The sequence below is a fragment of the Dromiciops gliroides genome, chromosome 1 (genome assembly GCF_019393635.1).
Source record: "Dromiciops gliroides isolate mDroGli1 chromosome 1, mDroGli1.pri, whole genome shotgun sequence".
Classification (NCBI taxonomy): Eukaryota; Metazoa; Chordata; class Mammalia; order Microbiotheria; family Microbiotheriidae; genus Dromiciops; species Dromiciops gliroides.
Window position 1 is genome coordinate 746,163,860 of NC_057861.1, and position 24,319 is coordinate 746,188,178.

The window sequence follows — 24,319 nt, forward strand, 5'->3', positions numbered from 1 at the left end:
GCTACGCCATCCAGTTGGGGAAAGATATGCAGTGCAGTGGTTAGAGCTCCCGGGCCTAGAGTCAGGAAGACCTGAATTAAAATCTAGCCTTAGATACTTACTAGCTGTGTGACCTTGGGCAAGTCACTTAACCCCATTTTCCTTAGTTTCCTTATCTGTAAAATGTGCTGGAAAAGGAAGTAGCAAACAACTTTAATATCTCTGCCAAGAAAACCCCAAATGGGGCTACAAAGAGTTGAGCACAACTGAGATGACTTGACATCCAGTTGACCTCTCTGTGTTTATTTCCTCGTCTGTAAAATGAGGACTTTGGACTCAGTGACCCCTAAAATCCTTTCCTGCTTTGAATCCGTGACCCCAGAGCTTGGTCTTCTTGAGGGACTGGATTCACTAACGCACTTTAGCCAAACTGCTGGGCTTCTTCTATGACTCACGAGTGAGACTAACCTCAAGTAGAACGTGTGCTTGTTGAGGGCAGGGTCTGGGACATTTCGGTCCCGGCAGCTCCAGTACCAAGGACAGTGCCTGCCCCATAGTCATCCATGGTGAGTTACAGTGGAAGTGGCACTGACTCATTAGGCCTGGGCTCAGATTCTGCTTTCATGAAGACTTAACAACAGTGTGTTCTATCTAGGACCGCCGAGAGTTGTTCAACACTCAGATAAGGGGTCGGGCTAGATGGCTTCAAGGATTCCTGCTAGCTTTTACGATTCTATGAAATGATAATTCAATTGAATGTGTAGTATTTCAATAATAAATTAAAGGGGGCAGCTGGGTGGTGCAGTGCATAAAGCACCGGCCCTGGATTCAGGAGGACCTGAGTTCAAATCTGGCCTCAAACTTGACACTTACTAGCTGTGTGACCCTGGGCAAGTCACTTAACCCTCATTGCCCTGCTCAAAAAACAAAACAAAACAAAACAAAAAAACATTATTAAATATTGGTTCAGCAAGCTTCACCAGACTGCCAAAGGGGAGAGGACACAATAAGGTTAGGATCTCTGCCGAAAGTGAGGAATTTTCCAAGAAAGGCCCTCTTTCCCTAATTATACTGGGCTTGTTTCTAAACAGACTCTTTGGCTAATGGAAAGTGGAGGATGGCTCCTATCTAGTCTTAAAAGAGTAAAGACAGTGCTGGCCCTGGAAGGTGGAGAAGGAAGAAGAAGAAGGAAGCTCCCTGAGGACAGGAGATGTTTCTGCTTTCCTGTCTTTGTATCCTCAGGGCCTACCCAGAGTGCCTGGCACATGGCACGGACCTACTAAACTGCTTCCACATCCCCCAGCATAGGCTCTGACTGCCCTCCTCCTGTTGATCACTCTGAGTTCTGGGGTGGGTATGGGGGAGGGTGGGAAGCAGAGCTGGAGAGGGTGGGAGGTAGAAGGGCTGCCACTCCTGCAAAGGATGCTGGGAGGGCTAGGATTGCAGGGTTAGGGATGTGAAGAGGGCAGGCTCCACCAATCAAGGAGACAGTGGACCCTAACATCTTGTATTAGTTCTGAAGCGCTAGCGTGCCATTATTCTGAAGTACAGCTGAATCAAAATTTCATAGGATCATAACTGTGAAATGTCAGGAATCCTTGAACCGTCTAGTTCCTTCCACCCGCTTATCTTACCAGTGAGGAAACTGGGGCCTAAGGGAAGGCGAATGACCAGCAAGTTTTGAACCAGGGTCCTCTGCCTTCAGCTATGGCCCTTTCCACTTCGAAATCCAGCCCCTCTGTTTGATGACTGATGAAAGGCAATGTGGGAATGAAAGAGAGTAAGATTGTATAATTTATGTCAGAAGCAGTGTGGTTGTAGTTTTCTGGGGTTCCCTTCCCACCCTCAAGTTTGAGAGCTGGGTGGGACCTTAAGAAACTAGCTAGTCCAAACTTCCCATTTTATAAATATATGAATATATGTATGTATGTATGTAGAAACTATTACATACATTATATGTAATTCAATACAAACAATTTTATAAAAACATATATAGATACACATACACACATGTATATGTATGTATAAACACACACGTAGATGCATGTGTGTATACATATAACACACATGTACATACAATATACATCGGTATATATACATATATACCTGTTTCCACATATATATGTGGAGAGAAATGCGTGTGTATATATGTATATATGTGTATATATAGATAGATAGAGAGAGAGAGAGACAGAGAGACAGAGAGACAGAGAGACAGAGAGACAGAGAGACAGAGACAGAGAGACAGAGAGACAGAGACCCGGGAGGTTCAGTGACTACAACAATAATGTTGTTGTCATTGTCCTTTGTTCTCAAAGAAGACCATGACATCAGGGATGATGTCATGACTGGCAGTGAATTGAATTTAAGTGAAGCAGGGCTGTGCAGAGTCACCAGCCTCACTCTCTCCTCTGGAGCCGTCTGGGTCCAGTGGCAAGATACATATCAGGACGACTGGAGATGGCCCCTATGCAGTGGGAAACTTTGGCCTTTTTAAGCTAAGGTCTTTTCCAGGTATCAGTTTGCCTGAGGCAACACCCATTCCGTGATTAAGGTCAGGCAAGTAATGAGGCAAAGAATGACCTCTTTTACCTAGTTAAAAATAAACAAACAGCAATGTACATTGACTATGAAAGAAAAACTTTGGGCTCCTTTTTGAAGTTGAATTTATAACTCAGTCCAATTCAGTTCATTTCATCAGACTCAGGGACATAAACTGTCCAAAAAGAAAGATTCTTGGACGAGGAGAGAGAGCCTTCAGCAGGCAGAACATGGAGAACTAACTTTACAGGTTATAGGACTAAAGATGCTTTAGAACAAACTTCTTAAACTGTGGATTGTGATCCCATATGGGGTCCCATAAGGCAGGGTCTATTTTATATACCTATATACCTGGAGTCACGTAAAAATCTCTTGGGCGAAAGGGGGTCCTAAGTAGAAAATGTTTAAAAAACCCTGCTTTAGACCAGGATAAAGAGTGAGCACCACCTGTTGGTTACCCAGACTCATTACAGAATTACAAGACAACGTGATGGTGGAAGAAGGTCTTTATGGTTATGCCAATCACCTGAATGAAAGACTATGGCAGAGTGGGTAGAGAGCCTGCATTGGCATCACAAAAGACATGGGTTCAAGTCCTTCCTCTGATGCATATGTGACACAGCTGTGTGACCCTGGGCAACTTAAGTTATAGAGCAACAATTGCTCTGTCTTGGCAGAAAGAATTTTCTTTTTTTCTTTTCTTTTTTTTTTTGCAGGGCAATGGGGTTTAAGTGACTTGCCCAGGGTCACACAGCTAGTAAGTGTCTGAGGCTGGGTTTGAACTCAGGTCCTCCTGAATCCAAGGCTAGTGCCTTATCCATTGCGCCACCTAGCTGCCCCCCAGAAGGAATTTTCTTACTTGGGAGTTCTCTACACTATTGCAATTCCAAGTTGGGATTTAAAAAAAATTAATGCAGCTGTCAAATGTAAAGTTAGTTTCATGCCCAAATTCCTCAAACTTAGAGACATAAAGACATTGGCTATGTCAGTAGCATGTTTAAAGGGGCTGGGTTCAAATCCTGATGCTCCTGCAAACTCCCTGTATGAACTTAAGCAACTCATGGAGCTCCCTTATTCGATTTCTCATTGATATAATGAGGCTTGAGGAGAGCCAAGGTCCCTTCCATTTCTGATATTAAATCTGTTATTTTCCCATCTTTTCTCTCCATATCTTCTTTTTTTTTGTGGGGCAATGAGGGTTAAGTGACTTGCCCAGGGTCACACAGCTAGTGTCAAGTGTCTGAGGCTGGATATGAATTCAGGTCCTCCTGAATCCAGGGCCAGTGCTTTATCCACTGCACCATCTAGCTGCCCCCTTCTAGTTCTAAATCTATAATTCTATGATCCAGGACTGAATACCCTTCTCATGCCATGTAAACTGAATATTTGTGAAATATTTTGTAATTTCCAGGCCAGGTGGGAATGTCCTCACTCCTCACTTTTTCATCCCCAAAGCCTTCTATTCCTTGGAGGCTCAGCTTAGGTGTGGTAGATATGGTCTAGATCACTAAAAACATGGGGAGGTCAGACTTGCCTTGGGCCTTGAAGGGAGTTGGGGATGCCAAGGGACCAAGGGGAGGGCACAGAGTTAAAGGCATTGGGGATGGGAGATAGAATATTGAATCTATGGGGAAGAGAGAACAGGAAGCTTTGGCTACAATGTAACCTCAGGAAAGAGAAGAGCACAATAAAATTGAAGAGGGAGGGGTTTATATTGTATCCTAGAGACAAGTAGGGGCTACTAGGTGGTACAGGGGATAGAGTACTCAGCCTGGAGTCGGGAAGACTCATCTTCCTGAAATCAAATCCAGCTTCAGACACTTATTAGCTGTGTGATCCTGGGCAAGTCACTTCACCCTGCTTTGCCTGAGTTTCCTCACATCTGTAAAATGAGCTGGAGAGAGAAATGGCAAACTACTCCAATATCTCTACCAGGACCCTCCCCCCCAAAAAAGAGGGGGTCATGAAGAGTCAGACAGGACTGAAAAACAACTGAACAATGGAAGGCCTTGGCAGGGTAGTGATTAGGTGAGACCTGTGCTATTTTGCTAGCTGTGTGGAGAAGGGTCTGGAGTGGAGAGAGATGGAAGGCAGGGAGATGAATCAGGGGACCAAGGAATAGTCCCAGTGAGAGGGGGTGAAGGCGTGACCTGGAGCAATGGCCCTGTGAGTGAGGGGGAGGGGATGGAAGATGGATATTGTGGTGGCTGAATTGGTAAGACCTGGGATCTGATGGGATAAGGGGGGTGAGGGGGAGGGAGGAGTCCAGATGACAATGAGGTTGTGAGCCCTAGAGACCAGAAGCCTGGACCAAGTCCTGGCTGGAGACAGGGACTCAGGAACAGGGTTTAGCCTGGGAGTCAAGATGATGTTTCCATTCGGGACATTGTTGGCCAAACATGCTTTTAACCAACTTGTTCTCTCACATATTGCGTTTGCTCTGATTTGTAATTTCTAAAATGTGAAATAGTATTCTTGAGCCCCTCTATCTATCACAGATTCATGGAGGTGGCAGCGCCTATCAAGCCTGTCTTTGAACATTTGAAGGCCTGTTGTTAGCTCCAGTTTATCTCGTCTCTGTCTTGTTTGTAGACAGTTGTTTGTAGGTGGTCTCCCCCATCACACTGGGAGCTCCTTGGAGGCAAAGACTGTGCTTTTGCCTTTCTTGGTATCCCCAGCACCTTAGCTCAATGCCTGGCTTGGTCCCACATGACCCCTGACATCCTGATGTTCTTCCTGTGCTTGGTCACTCAGCCCAACCCTCCTGTCCTCAGGGATTCCCACTGAAGGGGGATCCCTTCAATCTAGTGATGGGCAGCCTGGTCCACTTTGAAGCTCTAGTGGTCAGAAGGCTGAAATCTGCCTTCCTCCAACATCTAGTGATCACCACCAGCTCTTGACCTCTATGGCCCAGCAGAATGAGGCTGCAGACAAACATTTGTGCTTGTCTGGGTTGGCAAGAATGTTGTTGTCAGAACAATACCAGGCTGCTCCTAGTGTGATTTGTTCCTGTTTAGTGTGAATTTAGTGTTATTCATTGTGGAGGCAGGGGTGCTCTGTGGTTAGAGGGTTGGCCTCAGGCCAGGAAGAGCCTGGATTCAAATCCTACCTCTGACACATACTGGTTGTGTGATCCTGGAACAAATCAGACCATCCTTGCACTCTAGGTAACACTCTAAGATGATCACATTGCAGGAGGTGCTGACCTGCATTAGTGGAGGGAATTGCCTCTGCTGGCGAGTTCCCGATGCCAATGCGATCCTAGATCCAGGCTCTATGTCTTTTGACCCATCCATTGCCCCAATGGAGGAAAATGGCACCATTTGGTAAAATCTTCTAAGATCTCCCATTTGCTTTGTCCTTTGTTTCAATAAAGAAACATTCCTTGAGTGCCTACTATGTGTCAGACACTGTGCTGGCCCTAGGGATACAAAGGTAAAAAATTAACCAGTCCTTGTTCTCAAGAACCTTCCATTCTATCAGGGAGACAATATGCCCATAAATAAGTTTGTACAAACTAAATACAAGGTGGTACTTCTGGGGGTATAACTGCTCATTTGGGGAGGTCAGGATTAGTTTGTCTTTTGCAATTCAATCTGGGGATAAGTGATGAGAAAAGCGCAGGGGACCTGGGTCTGAATCTTGGCTCTTCTCCCAACTAGATGTGTTACTTTCACTGTCTGGGACTCGGTTTCTCCATTTGTAAAATGAAGGGGAGGGACTTGATGGAGTCACAGTCCTTTTTCTGTGCCATGATTTTATTCCAACCTGGGCAAAACAGGCACATGACCTTGATTGCAAGATGATAAGCAGAGAGATATAGACAGGGAAGGAAAAAAAGTATCCTAAGCTTGTTAAGTGACTATATATATCTATACCACAACATGTAACCATGTAAATAAACATATAGGATGAACACAAGGCAATAGATCATATGTACACATGCACACCCACGCATGCACCCAACACACATGTATATACATTTACATATGTATCTATGCGACATGTAAGAAACAAGAGAAATAAATATAAGGCGATAATTTTGTATGTGTATATGTATGTATGTATGTATCCATATATGTATAATACATGTATATGCACATAGGTGTGTACATATACACCTTTGCATGTATAATCTACACATACACACATATCTGAATTAATTTGACATAGCCATGGCTGGGTATTCCTGAAGTGGTTTTTTAGGAGAGAGAGTCATCTCTAGGGAGAGTGAGGCCCTTAGGACAGAAGCTCTTCCAGGGCAGGGTCTCTGGTGGTGGTTGTGGAGGTGGTGGGTTTGGGAATGAGGCAGTTGGAGAGGAGATTGTGGGGGGTGATGCTCTGATTTCTATGGGCTTCTCCTGAAAATCCGTCTCATTTTTAGATGTTTCATTATAAACATAGTATTTAACATTAACATAACCAGTTAAACTTGCCATAAAATTCTTTACATGTAAATCAATTTATTTTAACACACAAAATGTCATAGCTTCTCTGTTGTTCCCTCCAAATCTCCAGAGGATCTGCGTTCAAGTCCTGTCTCTCCTGCCCCCCCCCCCCCTACCGGAAGCTACCTTCGAGGCCAGTCCTCATTTTAAAGCAGGCCGGGGGTGGTGACATGACTGGTCTTTGGGAAAATCACTTCCTCTCTGGGGCTCACTTTCCCCATTTGCAGAATGAGGAAATTGGGCTCAATGACCTCTGAGGTCCCTTGTGCTTAGGATCTGGACTCCTTCCATGTATTAACATTTTTTGCCCACTTGTCCTCATTCCTTCTTCCTCTTAGATCATCGGAGTTCATGTGTACCACATTCTTTTGAATCTGCCTTCTTCCTTTCACATACTTATTTATTTATTTACTTTTTTGTTTTTTTTTTGGGGGGGTGGGGTGGGGCAATGAGGGTTAAGTGACTTGCCTAAGGACCACACAGCTAGTAACTTGTCAAGTGTCTGAGACCAGATTTGAACTCCCTGTATCAGGGCGGTGCTTTATCCACTGTGCCACCTAGCTGCCCCCTTTCACATACTTTCAAAGCACTTTTCCCAGATATCTTTGAATTCCTTTTATTTCCCAGTTTTATTGGCACGATAGTTTTCCTTTATGTGAGTGCTGGCACAATTTGTTTAGCCATTTCCTTGCTGTTGGACATTAGGTTGTTTCTAGTTTTTTTGTTTTGTTTCGGTTTGTTTTTTGCCATTAGATAATGATGCTATTATAGTTTTTGAACCAGAGAGTCCCTTTCCAATTTTGGATAACATATAACAATTTCAAGGTGTGGCATAATTATTGGTCAGTGCCCTAGTGGTCAATCTGCCTGGATTTAGGCTGACTCCTCTATGATCTTAAGTGTGTTCTCTCTCTTTCTCTCTTTTTTTCCAGTTGCAAATGAGGCAGGAGACAAGGCTGCCAGACCCCTCGCACGCTTCTCTCGTAAGTACAGTCTCACTGCTTTATTGCTCTCTTACTGGGAATCCTTACTCCTCCTATACCTGCACGTTATGGAGGATTGGGGGCAGCTTTTTTCCTGTGGCAGTACAGAGACTGCAATCCTTTCATCTCATGTCTTGAGGTCTTTCTTTGGTTCATGAACCCTTGGGGACCTTGGGAAAGGGGGTCCTAGAAGAGGCTTGGAAGCTGCTTTGTTGCTCGTGGAAGTTGCTGGAGGAGGAAAGGAGACAGGTTAACAATAGCACCTTGTGGTTAGACTGTTTCCTCTTGACCTAACCACCAGTGGAATATCAGCCCAGGCCCTCCCAATATGCTTCACATTCAAGGACTCCTAGTAATGAATCTTTGGGAAACATTGTCAAATCAAACAACAGGGCCAAAAGTGTTTGATTGACAAATTCAGGGCAACTTACCAAGTCTGTTTTCTTTCAGATGATTCAGAATGTTTTATGGACAATATTACCTTTCTTGTTCATCACAATGTCACAAGTAGGTTGAAGGATCACAAACTTTAGATTGTAAAGAGAAAACCAGGATGGAGAGGAGAAATGATTTGCCTCAGGCAAAGTTGAACTAGAAGTAAGCATAGCTCCTTTAAATTTTGATGCCCTTGGACATAGGCCCAGTCACCTCACCTTAGTTACAGCTCTGCTCAGGTTGCCTCTAGATGCTTTTCTTCACCCACAATATTCATGAGTCAAAACCCCTTTTCCATTCTGATTTCACCTATGAAGACCTTCCTTTCTGGCACTCCTTGTGAGAAGGCCTTGGTACAATTGTGCCAAAGGATAATGAGGCAGTTTAATGTAGTAGAAAAAATCCTGGATTTGTAACTAGATTTTAGCTTCATTTTCCTACTTGTGTGATCTTGGGCAAGTCATTGAGCTTCTCTAGTCTTCAGTTCCCTTAATCTGTAAAAGGAGGGGGTTTGACTTAATGGCCTGAGAGATTATCTCCCAACTCCACATCTATAGATGGCATTGGGTAGCTAGGTGGTGTAGTGGTTAAAGCACCAGCCTTGGAGTTAGGAGGACCCAAGTTCAAATCTCACCCACAGACACTTACTAGCTGTGTGACCCTGGACAAATCACCTTAACCCTGATTGCCTTAAAAAAAAAATCTAAAGCCAATCTCTCCAGGTCATCCTCATGCATATCTTGCCACTGGACCCAGATGGCTCTGTAGGAGAGAGTGAGGTTGGTGACCTTGCACAGCCCTCCCTCACTTGAATCCCTCACTTAATTCCAATTCAGTGTTACTTAAATACAATTCAGTACAAGTCACGAGTTATGACATCACCCTGATGTCATGTTCCTCTTAGAGAAGCAAAGGACAAACAACAACAACAAAATGGCTTACAGCCATTAGGGAGCCAATGGAGCCAATACTATGGTGTTATCTAGGACAGGCCACCTATTCATTGCATTGTGACCCAATAGTCCCTCCTGAATGAATGAATGAAGAAAACAGAATTTTGCACTGTTGCCTAGTAATTTCAGTCATGTGTACTCTTAGTGAGCCCATTTGGGTTACTTTTCCTGGCAAAGATCCTGGAGTGGTTTGCCATTGCCTTCTCCAGCTCATTTTACAAATGAGGAAACTGAGGCCAACAGTGTTAAGTGACTTGTCCAGTGTCACATAGCTAGTGTCTGAAGCTAGATTTGATCTCAGGCCCAGCACTCTTATCCATTGCACCACCTAGTTGTCTACTTCATAGACTAATCAGAGCTGGTTCCCGAACACATTCTCATGAGACACACAGGGTCTAAGGGAAAGAACACCAAGTTGGGAGTAAAAACATGTGGGTTCTTTTTCTCACTTTGTTTTGGTTTTTGGGTGAGGAAATTGGGGTTGAGTGACTTGCCCAGCTAGTATGTGTCAAGTGTCTGAGGCCAGATTTGAACTCAGGTCTCCTGACTCCAGACGCCGGTGCTCTATCCACTGCCACCACCTAGCATGCCCCAAAGTAACTCACTATTGTTTCAGATGTTATGGAGAATTTGGGGAAGGGCAATCTTGGGTAGAACCACAGGGTGAACATATAGGATTGCATGGAGGAAAGATGCCCAGGATCGGCTTCCCAGGATGGGCTGAGATCACAGATGAGGTCACAGACCCCCACTGGACAATTACGCTGTAACTTTACAAGGTGTCCCCAGCCCACTCTGTCAAAGGGCTTATTCCAACATGTGCCTCCCTCTCCCCCTTTTCTCTCCTTTTGGCCTCACCATTTTGGATTGCTTTCCTGCAACTATTTTTACCCAAATTTGAAGAAAATGCACGATAAAGAAGAGACTTCATCGCTCCCAATTTTAAAAATTGTGTAATGAGGCCCTTGCTACCCACATGCGACATTAGTCATTGGCCTCCCACCTGGAATCATTATTTCCCAAATGAGTCTTGCATCCCCCAGTTCAGGAGGGATGATGAATATACTCTGAGAGCCCCATCCACGTCTCCATCCCCAGCCCAGCGTGCAGGCAGAGCAAGGAGCTGAAGCCTTCACTCAGCTGAGCTCTGTTCCCCAAGCTGAGAGAGCAGGACCCAGGCCTCATCTTGATCCAGTTCTTGTTCAAATCATCCAAATCTACTCCACAGACATTCCATGAGCACCAACTGTGTGCTAGGCACTGTGCTAGGCTCAAAACAAAACCAGCCCTGTCCTCAAGGTGCTTACAGTCTATTTGGGAGATATGGTATGTTTACAGATAAGCCAATCAAAGTAAAGGTGCCCCCAACATCTTAGTGCCATCTTAAGCTATTGACACGTAAAATGGCACGGCCGTGTATAGATTGAGTGCAAGTGATTTTTCAAGAAGGACGGGCACTTTTTCAAGAAGTTGGGAGAATGGGCCTGGACTCCTCCAGGGCGTGGCATCTGAGCTATGCTTTGAAGGATCCTCGGGACTGTATGGGCAGAGGTAGGGAGAAGAAGGATTTTAGCCCCCACACAGTCCCTAGGAGACGGAAATTGTCGTGTATGGGGAACAGCACATCTGCTATTTGGATGGAATATCTCATCACTGGATGTCAGAGTTTCGAAGACTTGGGTTTCAATCCAGCTTTAGACAGACACTTACTAGCTGTGTGATCCATGGACAAGTCATTGTCCTCAGACCTTGTTTTCTGATCCTTGATTCCTCATGTACAAAATAAGAGGGTCAGACTGGATGGACCCTAAGGTCCTTTCCACCGATGACCCAGTGATCAATGCCGTCCTCCAGGGGTTCTGTGACCCCGGGGCAAGTCACGCTTCACCTTCCTGGGGCTCAGTGTCCTCATCTGTAAAATGGAGAGGGTTGACGAAAGGATCCCTAAGGTTCCCCCTTCAGCTCTTGATCCAGAACCCTCTGATTTTGTGAGGGCTGGAATATCCCTTGGAAGAAGGAGCCCTACACTTGAATCGGGAGATCACCACTCAGTTCAGAGCAGGCTCTGACAGACACCTCCAAAACTCACTGGCTAAGTTTGGAAGCACGAAGCTGAGAATGGGTAAAGGTGAATGAAGCGAGGAGTGGAGGCAAGAGACAAATCAAGATGCAAAGAGTAACTCAAATATGAAAGGCGGGAGAAAGCAACCTTGGAAGTCAGTTCACCGAGTTGGAATGGCATCCAGCACTTAACACAGTGACTGGTGCGTAATAAGTGCTTCAGAAATGCTTTTCATTCATTTATTTGTTCATCCATCCAACCATTCATTCATTGATTCATGCATTCATGCATTTATTCATTGATTCATTGATTCATGCATTCATTCATTCATACATTCATGCATTCATGCATTCATTCATTGATTCATTGATTCATGCATTCATGCATTCATTCATGCATTCATCCCTCCTGCCATCCATTCATGTGATGACAGGCTTGCTCCTAGACATTATTGGTGACATTGAGTCCTAGGTAGGGGCACAGAGAGAGCTTCCTTCATGGAGGGAGTAGCCTTAGTGTAACATTTCTTCTTGGAGCTTTTCTCAGTGTACCTCATTGGAAACAGCCTTCCTGGGGACATTGGGGGTGAGGGTGAGGCAGTATAGTTCAGTAGGATAAACACCAGCTTTGGAGTCAGAGGGAGGGGAGCTGGGTTCAAATCTCATCTCTATTACCTCCATAGTCCTTAGTTTCCCTCTCTGTAAAATGAGAGTATATGACCTCTAAGGTCCTCTCCAGATCTGAATCTGAGTGTGACTAGATTTGGCTACTGTTTTTCCTTAAGTCCATGGTGATTGGGTGACAGATTGTTGGGACGAATAGTAGCAGAGGATGTGGGTTCATATCTTCATTCTGTTGCTTACAGTCTGCATGAAATGAGGCCAGTTAATTATCCTTTGGAGCCTCAGTTTCTGCATCCTTAAAATGAGGGGGTTGGGCCAGATATCTGCTGAGATCCCTTCTAGCTGCAGAGCTGGCAGCTGGGTGATGGAGTGGCTGGATAAGGCTCTGCACTTGGAGTTAGGAGTCTTGCATTTGAATTTAGCCTTTAATAGTTGCTATGGGGCAGCTATGTGGTGCAGCGGATAGAGCACCAGCCCTGGAGTCAGGAGGACCTGAGTGCACATCCAGCCTTGGACACTTAATAGCTGACTCTGGGCAGCTCACTTCACCCTGTTTGCCTCGGTTTCTTCTTCTGTAAAATGAGCTGGAAAAAGAAATGGCAAACTGCTCCAGTATTTTTGTCAAGAAAACCCCAAACAGGGTCATGAAGAGTCAGCAACAACAAGAGGTTCCTATGTATGTGACTGTGGGCAAGTCCCTTAACTGTCAAGTGGGCATCATCACAATACCTTCCTCCCATGGTTGTGGGCATGAAATGAGAGTATGTCTATAAAGTTCTGTGTAAATGCTGCTCTTAGGATTGTCTCTGGGCAAATCACTCAATTCCTTCAGGATGAGCTGAGGAGGCTGGCCTGGCTTCTCTCCAAAGTCCCTTCCATATACAAAACTTTTTCCTCATGGATCTCATTGATTCATAGGATCCAAACTTTAGTCACTTCATCAATAACTACCTAAGTGTCTACAATGTGCCAGGAACCAGGCTAAATTCTGGAGATACAAAGAAAGGCACACAACAGTTCCTGCCCTCCAGGAGTTCCCAGTCGAATGGGGGTGACAACAGGTAAACAATTATAAATAAACAGGTTCTCGACAAGATAAATAGGAAATCATCAATGAAGGGAAAGCACTAGATTTATTATGTTTGTTTTTTGGTGGGGCAATGAGGGTTAAGTGACTTGCCCAAGGTCACACAGCTAGTAAGTGTCAAGTGTCCCAGGCTGGATTTGAACTCAGGTCCTCATGAATCCAGGCCTGGTGCTTTTTCCACTGCACCACCTAGCTGACCCTGGGAAGGCACTAGATTTAAAGGGGATTGACAAAGGCTTCCTGTAGAAGGTGAGATTTTAGTTGGGATTTGAAGGAAGCCTGGGAAACCTAGAGGTGAGGAGGGAGAGAACTCCAGGAATAGTGTGACATGGTCAATTATGGTTTAAGAAGATCACTTTGGTATCTGAGTGGAGGAGGCACTGGAGTGGGGAGAGGCTTTTATTTTACACGTGAGGAAACTGAAGCATCGGGAGATAAGTGACTTGGCCAAGGTCATGTAGCTCATATCAGAGTCATGGCTATAGAGCTGTAAGAAGGCATCTAGTCCAAACACTTCGTTTTGCAAATATGGAGACTGAAGTCACACACATAGTGGCAGAGTGGCATTTAAATCCATACTCTTTCTGTCATTTTTCTCCTTTGGAGGCTCAGCAGAAACCAGTGTTTCTTAATTAAAAAAAAAAGAAATTTAGCACCTGGGTTTTGTGTGGAGTGTGTGCATTCTGGACCTGTTTCCTTCCAATGAGGAAACTCCTCCAAATATCTATTGGCAACTGGGGGTGGGGAAGCGGCACTGAGAACAGTCATAGTTAAGGACAGCCCCAGATCAGCCATAGCTTTTTTCCTCTCCCAGCTCCACTCTGGACTCTCCCAACTTTATCCAATCCTTTCCCAACCCATCATTTTTTCAGTTCCCTTTTAGACATTGTCTGCCATCCCCCAGTAGAACATAAGAGTCTTGAGGGCAGAGGCAGCTAGGTGGTGCAGTGGATAGAGCACTGGTCCTGGAGTCAGGAGGACCTGAGTTCAAATTCAGCCTCAGACACTTGTGTGACCCTGGGCAAGTCACTTAACCCCAATTGCCCTGAAAAAAAAAGTCTTGAGGGTAGACCTGCCTTTCTTTCTGCCTGTACTTGTATCCTCAGTGTTTAATGCCTCTGCTAGTAAATATTTCCTGCTTTGTCCTTCTGCTTGAAGGCTTTTGGCCTATTTTCTTTGGGTCTGAATGAGATCCTTGGGGAAGCAAAGTCCCCGGCAGGGTGTCTGATATACATCTTATCACACACTTGCCTAGGTGAGCCATGAATTGTGTGGAACTCAACACTGGCAATCACATACCCAAAGTGAACCTTCATGCTTTCCCTTTGTGTGCCTGATTCCTTAGAGCAAAGCACAATACTGGGTTGTGAGCAAAATATATATATATATATATATATATTTTAAGGGCCATTATTCTACAGCCTCTTTGTGGTAATTGGATAGTAATATTATAGATTCAGAGCTGGAAGGCACCCTTCAAGTCCATCAGTCAATCAATAAACAACTATACATGTCTACTATGTGGCAGGCATTGTGCTAAGGGCTGGGGATACAAAGAAAGGCAAAAGACGGTCATTTCCCTTGAGGGGCTCACAGTCTAACAGGGGAAACAACAGCCAAACATCTATGTGCAAAGAGCCTTAGACAGGATAAGTTAATAATTAACAGAGGGGAGGCGCCGGTGATAAGGGGGGTGAGGAAAGGTCTCTGGGAGGAAGTAGGATTTTAGTTGGGATTTGAGGGAAGTCAGGGTAGCCAGGAGGTGGAGATGAGGAAGGAGGAATAGTTCAACCTCATTTTATAGAAGAAGAAATTGAGGTCTCCAGATTTTAAGTGGCTTGTGCAGGGTCATACAGGTAGTTAATATCAGAGGAAGGATTTGAATTCAGGTTTTCCTGCCTCCAAGTCTAGTTCTGTGTTCACTGCAAAAGGACTTAGATTCTTGGGAGCAGATGTTTATGGGAGTACTTGAGGGCATCTTCCTGGCAGATAATACTACTTTCTTTTTTTAAACAAACTGTGGTAAAATAATGGAATTTGGCCCCTACAAAACAAACAAATAAACAAATAAAAATAAAGATTAATTTTCTAAACATTTAGTATCCCTTCTTCTCCTTTCCTTATGCCAAATGAACAATAAGAAAAGAAAAATCAAACCTTTACAGCAAATATGCAGAATCTAGCAAAACAAATTCCCACCTCGGCCACACCCCTCAAAGTCTCATTTGGCACCTCTCTGTCAGGAGGTGGGGATCAGGCTTCTTCTCTGATCCTCTGGTCCCCTGTTTAGAAATCACGCATACTTTCTTAAGAAAGAACGACATATGTTGAATCCTGGGCACCATAATAACCTTGAAGAGACAGGTTTCATAGACAACCAGCCGAGAGTGTAATGCCAAGAAATCACCACCAGGTGGCAGAAACAGCCTGTCCGTTAATGCCCTGCTCATCAGGAGAAGCCTCTGACTCAGCCAGCCTATTTAAAGAGAACAACTCCTGTTGCCTAAATGAGGCTTGTTTCCAGTGAGTTTTCTCATAGGTCTGGGAAGGTCTGTGGAATTGTACATTAACCCTACAGCTCACTTGGCCTGAAAGCTCCATTTTGGAAGTTACCATGTCTCCTGCTAGGAGCAGGAGCTAGATGATATAATTATGATTTTGAATCAAATTATATTATTAAATATTACATAATGTACATGCAATATAATTATGTTTAACATGCAAGGTTTTATTACATATTTGCAATATATATAATTATTATATTTGGAATATATAATTATCATATATTGTTAGATTATAATATAATTTATGTATTATTGTAACAGATTATAATATTTTACTATATTTCCTCTATAATACATGTATTATAAACAATGTATAGTTTATCACATAACATTATTCCTTGTGTTGCACCACTGAAGGAATGAAAAAAAAGAATTTATTAAGCACTTAAGAAATAAGAAAAGAAGGCAAAAAACATTTAGTTTCTCTTCAAATATTGTGGGATTATCCCTCCTCCAAAATTCAGGGATTTGGTACCTGACATCCAACAGTAAAACTCAAACTAAATACGTAGAGAGAGGTCTTTTCCAGTTTCTCTGTAGGTGGGAAAATGGGTTATTCTTGGGTCCAGAGGCAGATGTGTGTGTGTGTGTGTGTGTGTGTGTGTGTGTGTGAGAGAGAGAGAGAGAGAGAGAGAGAGAGAGAGAGCGCATGTGCATGCAGGTGGGCATGCTGGAAATGCCCTGGGATGCTCCTGCAGGTGACCTGGAGGCTGACTAATGGTACCTGAATCAATCAATGAACAAGTGTTTGTTAAATAGCTGCTATGTGCTGGGCACTACGCTCAGAAAGACGGTTTCTTCCCTCAAGGATCTTATGCCTTATTGGATAAGACATACATATATGTAAATATATGTATAATACATAAAGTAAATATGAATAACTTTATTGGGGGGGCCCTAGCAGCAGGGTGGCATCTGGAGGAGGTGTCGTTTGAGCTGAGGTTTGGAGGAAAGCAAGATCCTAAGACGTGGAGGTGAGGAGAGAGGGCGTTCCGGGCATGGGGACAAGCCTCTACCTTTGTAGAGGGCATGATGGAAGGTCGAGTGTGAGGAGTGGGGGATGGGGCTAGTTTGTCTGGACCACAAAGTGTGTGAAAGGGGTGATGAATAATAAGACTGGAAAGGTAAGTTGGAGCCAGCACGTGGAGGGCTTTGAATGCTGAATAAAGTTGTTTGACTATAATTGTGGAAGTAGTAGGGAGGGAGAGGGAATAAACGTGCATGTAGGGCCTACTATGTGCCAGGTGCTTTACAAGTACGATCTCATTTAATCTTCACAACAACTCTGTGAAGAGGTGCTGTCATTACACCCATTTTTATAGCTGAGGAAACTGAGACAGAGGTTAAATGACCTGTCCAGGGTCACAAAATGAGGCTGACTTGAACTCATCTTCTTGACTCCAGGTCCAGCGCTATCCATGGTCCTGCTAGCTGCCTCCTGGTAAGCAGCCCCTAGAATGTGTTGAGCAGTGGTCAGACCAGTGCTTAAGGAAGATCATTTTGGCAGCTGTGTGGAGGGTGGATTGGAGGGTGGGAAGACTTAAAGCCACAGTCTGAAAAGGACATTGGAGAGCACCAGAGGAGGCAACCACAATGCTGAAGGACCTTGAGTCTGTGGGCAGGCTCAGGGGAACATGCTAACTGTCCTGTGGAAGAGGCATTAGACTGGTTCTGTTTGATCCCCGAAGGAAGAACCAGGAGAGATGGGGGAGGGGTGGAAGGTGGCAAAGGCCGATTTGCTCCCGCTGAGGCTGCCCCCAAATAGAGCCACGGAAGGCCGACAGTGTGTGGGTGTGTGACGGTGGGGATTCCCTCTGGGTAGAGACAGTGCACTAGATGGTCCCGAGGACTGTTCTTCTTCTTCCAACTTGGTGATTCTGAGGATGAACTAGGTGACCATTGCCATAATCCCAGTGCTAGGGTTTGAAGTAGAGTGGAGGCTGTGTGTGTGTGTGTGTGTGTGTGTGTGTGAGAAACAGAGAGAGACAGAAAGAGAGAGAGAGAAAGAGTCAGAGACAGAGAAAAGTGAGAGAGAGAGAGAAAAAGAGAAAGAAAGAGGAAAAGAGAGAGTAGAAGAGAGAGACAAAGACAGACAGTCAGATACATTACAATCTAGTTTTGTAAGTGGGGAAAACTTCCTTCATTACCGCAGATTACAACCCAGCTCTACCACCTCCTCCCATGTGATCCTGGGCAGGTCACTTGCTCTCAGGGCCTCAGTTTTCTCATCTGTTAAGCTGGGGGGGGGGTTGCCCTAGATGGCCTTTAAGGTCCTTGTTCAGCTCTATGCTTATGGTCATAGAAGATAAATCCTAGGGAGATGCTTAAGGACCAGAGAGGTTCAATGACTTGTTCATTTTCACACAGCTGTCATGAATTTGCACCCAGGTCCTCTGGACTCTAAGTCCTCTGCTATGCTTCTATTACACAGATATGGAAGTGGGAGTGTGGCACAGTGGAAAGAGCTCTGGCTTTGGATCCAGAGAACCTGGGTGCAAATCCTACTCCTGGTATGTGATCATGGCTGAGGCTCCTCAGTCTCATCTCTGATATGGGAGGGTCATACCAGGTGGCCTCTGAGACCCCTTGCCTCTCTCCAATCTATCATTCTCTGATTCTGTGACATATTATTTATTCACTCGGCACAAACAATTTTCTTATTAGGCACAAATGAAGCATTGATAATGTGAACCTGTCACCACAAGGCCTATTATTCACACTGCCTGTTTTGTTGGAGCTACATAAAAATGAAATTGATAATACTCAGTGCACGGAGGGATCCACAACCCCCTGAAGTAACTGCAGCCCCCTGGGGTTCAAGACCCATAAGTTGAAAACCCTCTTTTTGCGTGGGAAGCACTGCTAGCTGGTCATTAAGGTGGTCATAACACACTCAGTCCTCTCTGTTGGGGAGGTCCTGAAATCTCTGGTGATTTCATCCCTTCTTATCCCAGGTGCAGGACCAAAGAACTAGAGTTGGAAGAGACAGAAGAGGCCCAGGTAGTTCAGGCCCCTCACGTGACAGGTGAGGAAACCAAGGCCCGAGGAGGATAAGTCACTTAGAAACTACAGATGGAAGGGGCCGTCTAGTCCAACCCCTTAATTTTTATAGCTGAGGTAACTGAGGCCCAAGGGGTTTGAGGGGCTTGCCTGTGGTCACAGGAGACAAAGGCTGGGCGCCATTGACCTTAGTCAGCTATTTCTTTTCAGCTAGTCATCTTAATAAGAGGGGGCTTTGTATCCTTTGTGAAAAAGAGTTCATTTTTATAGTAATAACTAGCATTTATATAGTGCTTTAAGATTTAGGAAGCTCTTTACACATCTCATCTCATCTGATCCTCATAACAATTCTGGGCAGTCGGTGCTATTATTATATCCATTTTACAGATGAGGAAACTGAGGCAGACAATAATTAAGTGACTTGCCCAGGGTCACATAGGTAGTGTTTGAGGCTGGATTTGAAATCAGTTCTTCCCGACTCCAGATTCAGTGTTCTATCTACTGTACCACCTAGTTATCTAATAATGGTGCTTTGAGTTCCTTTCTTTTTCTTTTTGGAAGGAGGGGGTTGGATCTGTGAGTTCTTCTTTCTACAAAAATATTAAAATTGTGTCTTTATATCACCTTCAGATCCCAATATGTTCCTCTTCCTCTCCCTTGGGGAGGCCATCCTTTTTTTTTTTTAATGGGGCAAAGGGGGTTAAGTGACTTGCCCAGGGTCACACAGCTGATAAGTGTCAAGTGTCTGAGGCCGGATTTGAACTCAGGTACTCCTGAATCCAGGGCCGGTGCTTTATCCACTGCACCACCTAGCTACCCTGAGGCCATCCTTTATAACAAAGAATAAAAAAAGAAGTCAGGGCTGGGATAAGCAATGAAGTGAAACTGTAGTGTTCCACACCTGCAGCATGCCACTTCATCAAAGAAGGAAGAAAGGAAGGAAGGAAGGAAGGAAGGAAGGAAGGAAGGAAGGAAGGAAGGAAGGAAGGAAGGAAGGAAGGAAGGAAGGAAGGAACATGCATTGTCATATCTTTTCTTTGGCCCTAAGCTCGATCATTTTAATTTCACAACATTGTTTGAATTTTTCAGCATTTTGCATCACAGGGCACTAGGCGGCGCAGTAGGGAATTCCTGTTTCCAAATCCCTTTTTCTGATGTAGATCCCCATTTTTGCTCTAAATTATAGGCTTGCTAGGGGACACTGAGTTAAATTATTTAGCTGAAACACAGCCTGTGTCAGGGGCAGGTCATTAATTTAGGTCTTCAAGCCTCAAAGGCTGGACCTCTAAGCCCACATATCCACTCGGCCACATTTTCTCCAAATCCCATCTCTACAAGCATCTTAATTTTAATGCTCTTTGTGTACTCCAAAAGTTACAAAGTGGTTACCCATTGATAATGGGAAATGGCTGAGGGAGAGCAATGGATGGGACATGGGAGCTGGTCACTCCCTCTGCTAGTGCCTTCCCACTAAGGTTATTTCCTATTTACCCTCTGTATCTATTGTATTGACATCATTTGCATGCTGTCTTCCATTAGACTGTGAGCTCCCGGAGAGCAGGGACTGTTTTTGTCTCAACGCAGAGCCTGGCACATAGTGGGTGCTTAATAGATTCTTATCAATGATGATAAGTTCAAATACAACTTCAGACATTTACTATCTATGTGGCCTTGAGTAAGTCATAGAACGTCACGAGCCTCAGTTTCCTCATGTGTAAAACGAGTGAGTTGGACTTGGTGACTTCTAAGGTACCTCTAAATCTATGATTTATAATAAGAATAGCTAGCATTTATATAGTACCTACTATGTTCCAGGCACTGTACAACAATTCTGGGAGACAGGAGTTATTATTATCCCCATTTTGCAGTTGAAGCTGAGGCAAACAGAAATGAAATGACTTGCCCAGGGTCACATAAGTAGTGTTTGAGGCTGGATTTGAAATCAGGTCTCCCCAGATCCAGGCCCAGTGCTCTATCCTCCGTACCTCCTGCCCCTTACAAAGATGATATTCTGTTTTTTAGATATGAATGTAATGAAATATTATGGTGACATAAGAAACAATGAATATTAAGGATTTCATAGATACATGGGAAGACTTTTATGACCTGAAACAGAAGGGAAAAGCAGAACCAGAAAGAAAGGATACATAATGACCTCAGTAATGGAAATGAAAACAACATTGAAAGGCAACTGGCTTCTGACTAAATGGGATGACCAGCCTTGGTCCTGGCGGACACATCAGTGATTCTCTGTAGAGAAGTCAGGGACTTCCAGTATGGAATGCTACAGTTACCATTGGATGGGAGCTTTGTCTTAGTTGGTTCTGCTTAACTTTTTTTTTGCTATTAGAGAAGATTCTATTGGGGGAGGGGAGGGTGTATTACAAAATTACTGTGGTTTAAAATCAAAAGGTATCAATAATATTTTGAAACAGAAACTAAATTGAATGATAAATAAGCAATATTTCTGTTTGAGGAGCCAACTTGTTCCCTAAAATGGTAACTCTTGGTAGGCTTCTGATTATCCAGCATTTCTGGTCAATGGTGCCACTCCATTGTGGAAAAGAGGTATTGATGACTTTTCCCAAAGCTGTTTGGGCTACCAGCCAGAATTTTCAGGGTGGTGGGTCATCACCGTTTATTTTCTCACCTTTTGAAAAGTACAGAAAATACTGCTTTTCTTTAGAGATCAGTGAGACAAGGCTCCAAGGGCCTTCCAGGGTACTCTGAGAAGCTCTTGGAGCTGGAAGGAGTTTAAGAATCATTTGGCCACAACCCAGTGAAGAAATGGAGGCCCAGTGAAATTACAGTACTTTCCCTGGGTTATACAAGAGAGGACACATTCAGACAGAGGACACTTTGAGGGATGTCTTGATGAAACTTGTGTCATGAGGTCTGAAGTCAGAGAATCTGGTGCAAATTTTGCTTCTGATGCGTAGTACCTGTGTGACCTTGGACAAATCACTTAATTGTCTGGGTTTTAGCTTCCTCAGCTGTAAAATGAGGGTGGGGTGGGGCTGGATCAGCTGGCCTTTGAGATTGATTCTAGCTCTGTGGATACATTTTGAGGGCCATGAATCAGAGAATTGTGGGGACGTGAACTCAGGACGTTTTTCAGATCACGACTAGGGATGTTTTCTCTGTTATGAACTAACACTAAACATGACTCAGCACATTCGGAGGGAATGGTTTGGCATTTTACAATAGGAATAAATCAGCACAGTTAACATGCTTTTGATCATTTCCTCCATCAGCTTTTTTTTTTTTTTTTTTTTTTTTTTTTTTTTTGCGGGGCAATGGGGGTTAAGTGACTTGCCCAGGGTCACACAGCTGGTAAGTGTCAAGTGTCTGAGGTCGGATTTGAACTCAGGTACTCCTGAATCCAGGGCCGGTGCTTTATCCACTGTGCCACCTAGCCTCCCCGTCCATCAGCTTTTTTAAAATGGAAAATCCCACGTTTATCAGGATTATATTATTAGATGAGTGAAATTCCCAGGTGTTGGGAAGGCAACTTATTGAGTGACTGAGTTTTTACCTTTTCTCTTTTTCTGGATCCAAGGGTCCAAGTCACAGAACTTTTTGTGGAATTCTCTCATCGATGGACTCACTGGGAACGTCAAGGAAAAGCCAAAGCCAACAATTGTTCATGATCCTCGGGCACCAGAAGAAATCTTAGCTGATGAACTGCCCCAACTAGACAGCCCAGAAGCCTTAGTGAAGACATCTTTCAGGTTTGGTGGATTGTGGAACCTTTCTTTTCTGATTGGTTGCTGATGGTATTATTCTTACTCATATCAGCAAACAATTTATTTCATCCTAAGTTCATCTTTTTGTATTAACTGAACATTGGTTGAGGATGGAAGTTTATGATCAGTAGGAATTAGTTATGTGAAAATACCATTGGTATTTTAATGGTTAATGGCATTTGGTATTGGTATTTAGGGTTGTTATTTAGAACTGACATTTCATTAGTCATGATGTTTGACTGGCATTTATTTGGAATCGCTATTTTCTTGACATTATTTTTAAAATGATGCTTGTATTTGATTGGTGTAGATTGGTGTAATTAGCAGTTGTAATTAGTTGTGAGAAAGCATGATGAAGTAGACAGAAAGAAGCTGGAATCAGGGAGACCTGGCTTCGAGTTCTGAAGTGACCTGAGGCAAGTTCCAGGCGAATGTTTAAGACTGTATATTGCAGAATAGTTGCTGATCTGCACAGATAAAATGCATTTGCTTCCCTGAGATCTCTCTATGCTGATAAAATCCCTGTCCTGAACAGCAACAAGAACGTTTGTATTGCTATTTAGTTGCTGTTGGTACTTAACTGACAGTTGCAATTTAATCAGTGCTGTTATTTAACAAGATTGTATTTAATTGGTATAGGTATTTAACTGATAGTGGTATTTTATCAGTTTTGGTATTTGTCTGGTGGTGGTATATGTTGTTGGTATTTGATTAACACGATATGTCTTAGTGTTAGATTGACTTTGACGTTTGATTGATAATAGTATTTAAACTGGAGCTGTTATTGAATGCTACAGAAAAGGGTCTGTTTGAGCAGCCAATCTGAAGTGGATGGATGAGGTCTTTGGCTGCAAAGGTAGATGATATAGTTGTTCTATGTAGAAGAAAAGTGTGTAATAACAAGTCTTCTACCCTTGTGCCTTTAAAGCCAGAGGGAATGCTCCTACGATCAGACATGTAGTATGAGCAGAATTTCCTGCCTAGATTCAAATAGGAATCTTCCTACTTTGTTGAGCAATGGTCTATTTACTTCAACGTTGAGCACTTTTTCTTGAATCTTCCTCTTAAACATGTATTTTAGTTTCCTTTAGTTTTCTGCCTTCTTCCTCTTTCTTATCTATCCTTTGATTAAAAAAATTAATCTTGGGGTATTTTTCTTAGCTGGAATATCCTTACGTGGGATCTCTCTATGCTGATAAAATCCGTGTACTGAACCAAAAAAAAGTTTGTATTGCTATTTAGTTGGGATTTTGCAAATGAAATGTTTGTCTTGGCCCCTATGGGCCAGACAAAGTTTTTCTCCTTACAGTAATTATTACTGGTCTTATCTATTCTTAGCTCTATCTCGGAACTCTCAATACATTGCCTTTATCAGGGGTTCCTTGCTACCTCTATTATTTCAACACAGATTTATTATGATGTCTTGGGTGTGTTGTGACAGATTGGCTTCCACATGTTTTATGTATTTTGTAGTTATTTTGAATGGAATTTCTCTTCATATCGTGTCCTTCAAGTTTTTGTTATTGCTTTATAGAAATGCTAACCATTTTGTGCGGGTCTTGAGCTACTTTATGGAAGTTATTAATTATTTTAATTAAGTTATTTAATGGTTTTCTGAGGGTATTCTAAATAGACCATCATGTCATCTGTAAATAGATGTTAGAGTTCTTTGCTGATGTTTTTGCCTGTAATTTCTTTCTTTCATCTTATTGCTATTTCTAGTACTTCTAGAACTATGTCAAATAATATTGGAGGGATAAGATATCTTTATTTTACCTCAGTCTTCATTGGGGAAGCATTTAGGGTTTCTTCATTGGAATAGTATTAGCATTTGGTTATAAATGTTTCTTTATTACATAAAACATGACCCTTTTATGCTCATACATTTTTAACCATAA

General features: G+C 43.4%; 1 protein-coding gene across 1 annotated transcript in view; it reads left to right on the forward strand.

Annotated features, from left to right (window-relative positions):
- Window positions 1–24,319, forward strand: part of PDE1C (phosphodiesterase 1C) — a 451,742-nt gene that overhangs the window by 69,693 nt on the left and 357,730 nt on the right. Inside the window, 2 exon segments of the mRNA XM_043976662.1 lie at window positions 7,901–7,951; window positions 22,235–22,406. Coding sequence (XP_043832597.1) covers window positions 7,901–7,951; window positions 22,235–22,406 — 223 coding nt within the window.